The sequence below is a fragment of the Stenella coeruleoalba genome, assembly GCF_951394435.1.
Source record: "Stenella coeruleoalba genome assembly, chromosome: 16".
Lineage (NCBI taxonomy): Eukaryota > Metazoa > Chordata > Mammalia > Artiodactyla > Delphinidae > Stenella > Stenella coeruleoalba.
The window spans coordinates 31539312-31551532 of NC_137162.1; the positions used below are offsets into that span (position 1 = coordinate 31539312).

At 36.6% G+C, this 12221-nt stretch overlaps 1 protein-coding gene across 1 annotated transcript in view; it reads right to left on the reverse strand.

Annotated features, from left to right (window-relative positions):
* The window catches only part of CC2D2B (coiled-coil and C2 domain containing 2B), a 96579-nt gene that overhangs the window by 19965 nt on the left and 64393 nt on the right, over window positions 1-12221 (reverse strand). Inside the window, exons 23-26 of the mRNA XM_079900539.1 lie at window positions 11015-11114; window positions 10117-10226; window positions 5285-5381; window positions 112-210 (exon numbers count right to left, since the gene is read on the reverse strand). Coding sequence (XP_079756665.1) covers window positions 112-210; window positions 5285-5381; window positions 10117-10226; window positions 11015-11114 — 406 coding nt within the window. The remainder of the gene's footprint in view (window positions 1-111; window positions 211-5284; window positions 5382-10116; window positions 10227-11014; window positions 11115-12221) is intronic.

Below are 12221 nucleotides of genomic sequence, written 5' to 3' on the forward strand. Positions count from 1 at the left end.
TTTTGACTGACTTATCAACCTGCCAGTCAGAATCTGACTCAAAGACACAGGTATTTCTATTAGCCAGAGACAAAAATTCAGAATAATTAGCAAAGAATCATCTTCTATTACCTCAGATTGTTGCAGGAGAGCAGAGAAAGGGAAGACAATGGATCCAAGCCAATTCTTTCTTATATATGAATGACCACTGCAGCTCTTGAAACTGTGATCCTATTAAAATAAATAATTTTTCTATTACTCATTCTATATCATGTGTTGGATAATTTCACACAAACATGTAGGTAAGTATAAAAAATTCTCTTCCTTTTTAAAAAGAAACCAAAGAGTAAATAGAAAAGATTTTTTTTCTCCCTTTAAAAAATTTCTTTAAAAGATAATTGACCATTTAAAGCAATAATAATGACCTGTTGTGGAGTTTATGACATACATATAAGGAAAATGTATGATAACACTAACACAGAGCACAGGAGGGGAAATGGTAGTATAGTAATATCCTGTTCTTACACTATATATGAAGTGGCATAATATTATATAAAGATAGACTGTGATAAAGAATATATAATAAAACCTAACACCATACACAAAAATAAACTCAAAATGGATTAAAGACCTAAATGTAAGACCGGACACCATAAAACACTTAGAGGAAACATAGGAAGAATACTCTTTGATGTAAATCACAGCAAGATCTTTTTTGACCCATCTCCTAGAGTAATGGAAATAAAAACAAAAGGGACCTAATAAAACTTAAAAGTTTTTGCACAACAAAGGAAACTATAAACAAGACCAAAAGACAACCCTCAGAATGGGAGAAAATATTTGCAAATGAATCAACAGACAAACGATTAGTCTCCAAAATATATAAACAGCTCATGCAGCTCAATTTAAAAAAACAAACAACTCAATCCAAAAATGGGCAGAAGACCTAAATAGACAGTTCTCCAAAGAAGACATACAGATGGCCAAGAAGCACATGAAAAGCTACTCAACATCACTAATTATTAGAGAAATGCAAATCAAAACTACAATGAGGTATCACTTCACACCAGTTAGAATGGGCATCATCAGAAAATCTACAACCAACAAATGCTGGAGAGGGTGTGGAGAAAAGGGAACCCTCTTGCACTGTTGGTGGGAATGTAAATTGCTACAGCCACTACGGAGAACAGTATGGAGGTTCCTTAAAAAACTAAAAATAGAATTACCATATGATCCAGCAATCCCACTACTGGGCATATACCCAAAGAAAACCATAATTCAAAAAGACACATGTACCCCAATGTTCATTGCAGCACTATTTACAATAGCCAGGTCATGGAAGCAACCTAAATGCCCATCAACAGACGAATGGATAAAGAAGATGTGGTACATGTGTACAATGGAATATTACTCAGCCATAAAAAGGAATGAAACTGGGTCATTTGTTGAGACGTGGATGGATCTAGAGTCTGTCATACAGAGTGAAGAAAGTCAGAAAGAGAAAAACAAATATCGTATATTAAGGCATATATGTGGAACCTAGAAAAATGGTACAGATGAACCAGTTTGCAGGGCAGCAATAGAGACACAGATATAGAGAACGAACGTATGGACACCAAGGGGGGAAAGTGGCGGGGGGGTGGGGTGGGATGAATTGGGCTATTGGGATTGACATATATACATATATACACTGATGTGTATAAAATTGATGACTAATAAGAACCTGCTGTATAAAAAAATAAATAAAATAAAATTCAAAAATTAAGAAAAGTACATGCACCTAATAAAGAGTTACAAAATATATAAAGCAAAAACAGAGCTAAAACATATGACACCAAAAGCAAGTTGATAAATTTGACTTCATCAAAACTTAAAACTTTGCTCTTCAAAAGGCACTGTTGAGAAAATGAAAAGACAAGCTATGTACCGGGAGAAAATATTTGTAAATCATATATCTGATAAAGGATTTGTACACAGAATATGTAAAGAATCCTCAGAACTGAATAATAAGAAAACAAATAACCCAATTTGAAAAATAGACAAAAGATTTGGACAGACACTTCACCAAAGAAGATATTCAGATAGCAAATAAATACACGGAAAAGTGCTCACCATCATTAGTCATCAGGAAATACAAATTAAAACTACAATGAGATACAACCACACGGTTATTAGAGTGGCTAAAATTTTTAAGTCTGACCACTTGTCTGTAAGACTGTGAAAGAACTAGAAGTCTCATACATTGCTGGTGGAAATAAAAAATGGTACAGTCACTTTGGAAAAACTGTTTAGCAGTTTCTTAAATGTCTACTTACCATATGATCCAGCCATTTCACTCCTATGTATTTACCCAAGAGAAATTAAAGCATTTGTCCATACAAGGACTTATACACAAATGCTCATAGCAGCTTTATTTATAATAGCCACCCCCAAAGAAAACCCAAATGTCCATCAACAGCTGAATATTTAAACGTACAACAGAATGTATGTGTTCAATAGACTACCACTATACAGTAAAAATTAATGAACTAGTTGATAAATAAAACAACTGAGACACATCTCAAAATAATTTTTCTGTGAAAGTTGCCAGACCAAGGGGAAAAAAGTGCATACTGTATGCTGCCATTTTTATACAATTCCAGAAGATGTAAACTATAGTTACAGAAAGCAGATCAGTGGTTGCCTGGGGTGGGAGGAAGGAAAGGAAGGAGGGAGGTATTCTAACAGGACAGGGGAAAACCTTTGAGAGTGGTGGATATGTTCATTATCTTGACTTTGATGATGGTTTTATGGGTATATATACGTCAAAACTTGTCAAAGGGGCTTCCCTGGTGGTGCAGTGGTAGAGAGCCCGCCTGCCGATGCAGGGGACACGGGTTCGTGCCCCGGTACGGGAAGATCCCACATGCCACGGAGCGGCTGGGCCCGTGAGCCATGGCCACTGAGCCTGCGCGTCCGGAGCCTGTGCTCTGCAACGGGAGAGGCCACAACAGTGAGAGGCCCGCGTACCGCAAAAAACAAACAAACAAACAAACAAAAAAAACCAACCTTGTCAAAGTATACACTTTAATTATGTGCAGTTTATTATATGATAATTATGCCACAATAATCCTATTTTTTAAATTAGAGAAAGTATGTGTAGTAAGAGAAGCAGGGACTAGACATAAATGGGTTTGGCATTTACCACCACGACCAACCCCACTGGCAGTACTCTATGATTCACTCCACTTTTAGCCATTTAAATTTTTCACTTCATCAACAAAAGTGCTGAAATGGGGGAATATAGGAAAGGTGTTAGAGAATAGCTCTTGGGACAGGCATGTTGCTTGTTTAAGACTAGTATAGGCAATATCCCTCTCTTTAGCACTAGTATGTACTTATATCCACTGAATTTTTTTGTTTGTAATTAGGGAAGGTGAGAGCAGTTGGGCTGAGTTTAGGAAGCAAGGTGAAGAGAAAGGACAATGAGGACATGGAAAGGGTTGGTGTGCACTGTACCCCACTAGGTCCCTTGTCCTGGGTTTGACCCCTGATGATTAGGGTCGGCGGCTGGAGAAGCTCTTCTACTGTGAGATTTTGTGTACCAATACTGTTGCTTTAAGATCTAGATATATAATATGTAGCATGAATTCAGAGAAAATAGGGCCATTCTTCCCATGTTTGTGCAGAATCCAGTGCCTCTTGGGTATTCTGAAGTTTCATAGCTTTGGGCTCAAGGATAATTGGGGAGATAATACCCTTGGCACAGATGATGGCATCCTAATCAGGGGCAATGTCAACACTGGTGGTGGTGAGATTCTTTTAAGTGGCTTTGAGAGCTGTGGAGCCTGAATCAAAAGAACACACACACACTGTTGAAATGGGAAGGATGACTATAGCTAACAGTCATGTTTAGGCACATATATGAGGACTACTTGGAGGCTTCCAGAAAATTTTCGGAGGGACTGGTGGAGGTTCTGTGAGTAGAGGGTGGACCAAGAGGAAGACCTTAGATTATTTATGTTAACGTGACTTCTTTTAAATCCATAAACTCAGAATTTCTGTTAATATTAAAGTTATACACTATTATCTGGGCTGAAGTAAGGAGATAGGATAAAAGAAGGGAGATAAAAAGGGTAATTCATTGTAGTTTTCCTCACACACTATCTTGCTTTCTGCTTCATTTTTTACCTTTCCACCATCCACCTCTGCCTTGCTGCCGTAATTACGGACCATGTTGGCTTACTGCCAAGAAATAATGGTATCAGTTAGGTTGCCATGGCCCGTTCCTTAGAAAATTCATCTGATGGTCCACTTGTAGATAGTCCAGGTTAGAAATGTAAAAACCTTGCAAAAGAAAATGCAGTATATTCTGGCTCCCATTTTAATCTGATCTCTCTCTTCTAAGAAGAACAAATGCCAGGGAGTCCAGGGTCATAATAGACAATTTTGAGATTCTAGTGATCATACGCAACTGTTAAGAATATCAAGAAAGCCATGGTATTCAATTTCCAAGCCCTGGGATTGTTGTTGCTACGTACCTGAATCTGCGGAAGGGCCGAAGTTTGAAAAAAGCTGCCAATACCCCAGATTCCTGCCTTCAGTTCATAACCACTGCTTTTGGATATCTTGCTACATGTCAGTAAACAATGTAAAGCATCTTAATGTATATACCTTTATCACAGTAAATATGCTTAATGCAGCAAACTTTAAAAATACGCTAAAGCTTGGCTACCAGGAAGTTCACATGTAAATGTAACGTTCAATTGCAGAAATCTACTTTTCCCAAATTCTTGGTATATTTCTCTCTCCTCCTCTTATATGTGGTTTATGATCCCTGTTATTTTATTTTATTTTATTTTATTTTATTTATTTATTTTTTGCAGTACACGGGCCTCTCACTGTTGTGGCCTCTCCCGTTGCGGAGCACAGGCTCCGGACGTGCAGGCTCAGCGGCCATGGCTCATGGGCCCAGCCGCTCCATGGCATGTGGGATCTTCCCGGACCGGGGCACGAACCCGTCTACCCTGCATCGGCAGGCGGACTCTCAACCACTGTGCCACCAGGGAAGCCTCTGTTTTACATGTTTTTCAAAGTACAACCCTGTGACGTAAGACCCTGTATCTTTTCCCTAGTAAGCCCGATCCCTGTTATTTTTGAATTGACTTGTCATATGTCTGATTTTATTTCAAGTTGCCCCATATCCTTTTTAGAAAATGTTGGAAATAGATACTGTATCTAAAATCAAATTTACAAATATGTTAATAGACTTCATTCAGTCTGAACTTATAATTATTTCAACATTATTATAATTATTATACTTTACCTCATGTTTTTCAATAATCATTTCATCAAAAATGTTGATATATATATTATCTTTTATTTTAGATAAACTTGAGATGCTATAATCATGTCCTGGTAAGCTGTAAATAAGAAAAACATATTTAAATGCTTAATTGATTTTATAAAAGCATTATTCATAAAGGACTATAAAATTGCCTGCATTATTTTCTTTTATAAAGTATAAGATAAGAAAATCTATGTGCTTTCAGGACAACTGCTATCTTTCATTAAAGCCAGTATCAAAATATCTACAAACAATAAATGCTGGAGAAGGTGTGGAGAAAAGGGAACCCTCTTGCACTGTTGGTGGGAATGTAAATTGGTACAACCACTAAGGAGAACAGTATGGAGGTTCCTTAAAAAACTAAAAATAGAACTATCAAATGATCTAGCAATCCCACTCCTGGGCATATACCCATAGAAAACTCTAATTGAAAAAGATACATGCACCCCAATGTTCATTGCAGAACTATTTACAATAGCCAGGATGTGGAAGCAACCTAAGTGTCCATCGACAGATGAATGGATAAAGAAGATGTGGCACATATATACAACGGACTATTACTCAGCCATAAAAAGAAACGAAATTGAGTTATTTGTAGTGAGGTGGTTGGGCCTAGAGTCTGTCATACAGAGTGAAGTAAGTCAGAAAGAGAAAAACAAATACCATATGCTAACACATATATATGGAATCTAAAAAAGAAAAAAAAGTTATGAAGAACCTAGGGGCAGGACGGGAATAAAGACACAGACTTACTAGAGAATGGACTTGAGGACACGGGGAGGGGGAAGGGTAAGCTGGGACAAAGTGAGAGAGTGGCATGGACATATATACACTACTAAATGTAAAATCGATAGCTAGTGGGAAGCAGCCGCATAGCACAGGGAGATCAGCTCTGTGCTTTGTGGCCACCTAGAGGGGTGGGATAGGGAGGGTGGGAGGGAGGGAGATGCAAGAGGGAAGAGATATGGGGATAGATGTATATGTATAGCTGATTCACTTTCTTATAAAGCAGAAACTAAAACAGCATTGTAAAGCAATTATACTCCAATAAAGATGTTAAAAAAAAAAAAGTCAGAGGGATGCCATCAAAAAACCATGCAAATAGTCAAGAACCATATGATCTGCAGAAATTGAGGGAGATGAACAAGACTGGCAAGAGAAGGGGGTAAGGGCGCCAGGAAAAGAGAAAGGACTTTGATAACAGATGTAGTTGACAGTTCTTTATATTCCTTTTACCCGAGGGAGAGCTAAAGATGTATAGGAAGTAACAACTGAAAATTGCTACTTGAGTTTAGAGAACAATTCTAAGTTCCACATTTTAAATCTGTCTTGGTCAGTGCACTTTATTTTCAATTACAAAAGCCTATTTATATAGCTTTAGCATCAAATATGAACCTTGAGAAAGAAAAGAGCTGGAGATCCCACTTCCTGATTTCAAAATACATATTTTACGAAGTTACAGTAATTGAAACAGTCTGGCCTAAAAACAGACATATAGACCAGTGGTACAGAATAGAGAGCCTAGATATAAATCCTTGCATCTATGTCAGGTCAACCGATCTTTGACAAGGGTGCCAAGACTACTCAATGAAGAAAGGACAATCTCTTCAACAAATGGTGTTGGTAAAACTACGTGCAAAAGGATCAAATTTGAGGGAGGAGATATGGGGATGTATGTATATGTATAGCTGATTCACTTTGTTATAAAGCAGAAACTAACACACCATTGTAAAGCAATTATACTCCAATAAAGATGTTAATAAAAAAAGAATCAAATTTGATCTTTATCTTATACCATACACAAAATTCAACTCAAAATGAATTAAATATTTAAAATGTAAGACCTGAAACTATAAAGCTTCTAGAAGAAAATACAGGGGAAAAGTTTCATGACATAGGTTGTGGCAATAATTTCATGGACATGATACCAAAGCACAGGCAACAAAAGCAAAAATAAAAAAGTGGAACTATATCAAACTGTAAACCTTCTGCACAGCAAAGGAAATAATCGTCAGAGTACAAGGTCAACTTATGGAATGGGAGAAAATATTTGCAAACCATATATATTATAAGGGGGTTCCTCTCCAACATACATAAAGAGCTCATACAACCGAATAGTAAAAAAGCTAATAAGCTGATTTTAAAATGTACTAAAACTTGAATGGACATTTTCCAAAAATGACATACAAATGGCTAATCGATACATGAAAAAAATGCTCAAAATTACTAATAATAAAACACTCAGTAATAATCAGGGAAATTCAAAGCTACAATGAGATATCACTTTACAATTGTTAGGATGGCTATTATGAAAAAAAATAAAATAAAGTAACAAGTGCTGGTGAAGGTGTGTAAAATTGGAACTCCTGCACACAGTTGGTGGGAATGTAAAATGGTGCAGCTGCTATGGAAAACGTTATGCAGGTTCCTCAAAAAATTAAAAATAGAACTGATACCATATGATCTAGCAATCCCATTTCTAGGTATTTATCCAAAAGAACTGAATCAGAATATCAAAGAGATGTTAGCACTCTTATGTTCATTGCAGCACTATTCACAACAGTATGGAAGCATGCTAAACGTCTGTTGACAGATGAATGGATAAAGGAAATGTGGTATATATATGGAATACTGCTCACCCTTTAAAAAGAAGGAAATTCTGCAATATGTGGCAACATGGATGAATCTTGAGGACATTATACTGAATGAAATAAACCAGTCATAAAAAGACTGCATGATTCCACCTATATGTGGCATCTAAAGTAGTCAAATTCATAGAGTCAAAGAGCAGAACGGTGGTCACCAGGGGCTGGGGGGAGGGGGAAATGGGAAGTTACTAATCAACAAGGCGTAAAACTTCAGGGAAGCAAGAAGAATAAGCTCTAGATCTGCTGTACAACCTTTTACCTACATTCAGCAGTAGTATATTGCACACTTAAAAATTTGTTCAAAGGGTAGATGTCATGTTAAATGTTCTTTCCACATTAAAAAAGTCAGTAGACGTTGAGTAAGGCAAACTACCCTCTGTAACAGTGGCTCACGTGATCGTGGGGGAAGGCAAGCCCAAAATCTGCAGGGTAAGCTGGCAGCCTGGAAGCCCAGGGGAGAGCTGCAGTTCAAGTCTGAAGCCAGTGTGCTGGCAGAATTCCATCTTCCTAAGTGGGGTAAGTCTTTTTTCTGTTAAGCGTCCAACCAATTGGATGAGGCACACCCCTATTACAGAGGGTAAAGAGAGTCAAACAGACACGCACACACACACACACACACACACACACACACACACCCTGTTAGTTCTGCTTTTATGGAGAACCCTGAAATGCAATGACACTCTGGAAAAGGTAAAACTATGGTGGCAGTGAAAGGATCAGTGGTTGCCAGAGGTTCCAGGGGAAGGATGAACGGATAAATGGGTGAAGCACAGGGCATTTTTAGGGCAGTGAAACTATGCTGTATGATACTACAGTGGTGGATACATGTCATTATACATTTGTCAAAACCCGTAGAATGTACAACACAAAGAGTGAACCCTAATGTAAATTGTGGACTTTGATAATGTGTCAACATTGGTCCATTGATTGTAACAAATGTACCACACTGACACTTTAGGGAGCTGTGTGTGCGTGTTGTAGGGAGAGGATGTATAAGAACTCTGTGCTTTCTGCTCAGTTTTACTGTGAACCTAAACTGCTCTAAAAATTAAAGCCTATCGATTTGTTTAAAATGGAAAAAAAAAAGAAACTCAATCTCATTAGAAATCCAGGAATGTAAATTAAACCACAACAAGAATATCACTTTAGATCCACTGTATTAGAAACATTAATTTTAAAAATACAAAATATTATTGAAGATGTGGCACAATAGGAACTTTTATATCGCTGTTGGGAGTATGTATTGGCACAATCACTTTAGAAAAAACTTTGGCATTAGCTAGTAAAGTTGAAGCAATTCCACTCCTGGATACAGATCCTAAAGTAAACGGTCTCAAAGTATCCCCTGACTAGGAGCATCAGTAACACCTGAGAACTTGTTAGAAATGGAATTATGTATCAGAGCTACTGGACTAGAAACTATGGAGTTGGGCCCAGCAATCTGTTTAAAGAAGCTGTACAGGTGATTTCAGTGCACAAAATACTTTGAGAACTACTGTCTTAAAAAGAAACTCTTACATGTGTGTTCCAGATGACAAGTACAAGAATGTTCAGAGCAATACTATTTACAATAGCAAAACATTAAAACCAGGCAAATCTGCATCAACAGGATAAAGTATAAATAAATTATGGCATTTTAATACAGTGGAATACTATACAGAAGTGAAAATAAAGGAAGGAAGGAATAGGTACAAGTATGAATATGGATAAATCGCTCAAAATAAGAGTAAAGAAACAGATTGCAAAAGATCATTCAATTTACATAAAGTTGGAAAACATCCCAGGTAAATAAAACATAGCTAGGGATAAATACCTATGATTTAAAGTCATAAAGAGAGGGAATGATAAACAAATTCATGGTTGGTTACCTCTGGGGAGAAAGAAAGGGGATACAAATAGTTATTGGCACAGTGGAGCCTTCAAAAATATTGCTAATACTCCATTTTTTAAGCTAGATGGTAGATACACAGGTATTCATTTTATCATTTTTCCTCAGAACTTACATTTACATTATATATATTAATATCTATGTAAGAAATACTTCATAATTTAAAAACTTAAAAATTAAGCCTATATCCATCATTATTTTCAATAAACAGCTCAAGAAAATAATTTTGTTACTGCTCTATTTTAGAAGCTGAGGAAAAACGGACTCCAACTTACATAAAATCTACTTTAATTTCTTCATTCCAGCATGGATGAGATCCACTTGCAACACTGGTTTGGTACACAGTGTGCTGAAAGGAAACTTCCACAAAGGGGTGCACAGTATCCTGAAACACATAATTAACACGACTAGATTTTTGTAATATTTTATATAGCTGATAGAAGGTAGAAATTAGTTACTGGCTGATAACTGGATGGCTTACTTTTTCCAGTTTTTCAAACAACAATTATTCATTCATTCATTCAATTAACATTTCTTCAACCTATTCAATATCAGGTACTACTTTGCTAGGATCCAAAAATAAATGGAAATCCTTAAGGATTTTTATCTTAAGTCTATCAGGAGAAAATAAACAGGTAAACAAATAATTGCAATGAAATGTAAGAAATATATTCAAGGTATAATAGTAACTCAGGAGAGAGAATGATTAACTCTCTGGGGTGAGGACAAGGAGAACTTCACAGAGAAACATTGCTTGGGCTTGAGCTTTGAAACATTAAATAGTAGTTCATGTGGCCAATAACATGGAGGTATGGTGGCCATTCCAGGCAAAGGAAAGGGCATATACGGAGGCCTTCTAGAACAAGTAGTAGTATGATATGATACCGCTGTGAGCTGATGAGAAATGTGGCTGATTGGCATATAAGAACCAGACCATCACAGAGTGGTAGCCGTTCTAAGGAGCTACCATTGTAAGGAGCTTGCACCTTATTCTATAGACCCTGAGAGCAGAGTAGCAGAGAATGAAATAGTTAGAATTACATTTTATAAAGAGCACCTTCACTGTGTTATGGAGAGTAAACTAGAATTAGATGGATAGTCCAGTTAGGGGCCAGCTGCAATTCAGGGAAAACATGATCAAAACGGCACTTTACAGAAGTGTTAAATACTTACCTCATTTAAGATCTCATCTGAGGTTACGGATTTGATTGTTTCTTTATGTCTGAGGCGAGACATGGATGATATCAAATAAGTAGGAATATCCAAGGCTCTTCTGAAAAACAATATAGAGATAGGCACTTTAATTAATTTTAATATTAGTTTTGATGGCTTTTTGCTTATGCTTATAGAGGTATATAAGTCAGCTACCCTGGATCTTATAGAGTTTGCTTTGGATCTTCATAACATAGGTGGTTAGAGATAAATACGTGACAATCACTACTCTGAAAGGGTAGATCCTAAATGCTGAACTATGGATTGGAACAAGTCTGTGACAGAGTTTTCACTGACCCTCAGCAAAAGGAAAAAAATAGAGCAAGTAATACTTTGAGACTATATTCTTCCTATTTTTGGTGTTACAATATTCTTTCTTTTACAAATTGATTATTATAGAAAATGGTGGTAATTTTATAATGTCCTTATTTCACAAAACAGCCTTGAAATGTGCATTTGTTTTGAGAATATCAATTCTATCATAAATAAAGTCATATTTTATAATATAAAACACAGGCAAAACCTTTAAGAGGTTTTAACTATAGATTCGTAGCTAGTAAGCAAAATATTTGTTTTGCATATGTAGAGTTCATGGGATGTGGTAAACATAAAATAAGCAAGTAGAGCACATAAGTGTCAAATGTAGACAGAGAGGGTTGATCAGTATTCCTGAGGTACCTGGGCACTAAATATTCACAATACATAAATTATACATGAGATTAAATATATGAAACACTTGAAATTCGGGTTATACTAAATATTCATGAGTATTTAATATTCATGATGCCTTAATTTGGCCACTCTGACCCTACATATCCTCTGCCCAAGAAACGCAAATAAAACACACTGCGTTCCTGCAGAAGAGATAGGTAAGATTTGATTTTTGTAGAAGTCACCTAAAATGATAAATCCAAAATGGAGCTTACTCTCTCCTGTAGTCTATATACTTCCAATACTGTGAGGGGACAGTGGCAGAGAACAGTGTAATTAGCACTAGCAGCTTAAGTTTTCACAATAGGGAATAGGGACAGAAGGTATTTATTTGATATAGCACCCAAAAATATACATGTTAAAGGTACTTCGGGCATCTCAAACTTCTGAAAATTTGTAATACACAGCAATGACAGTAAGTTTGACTATCCAAATGAAGATTTCAACTTTCATTTAG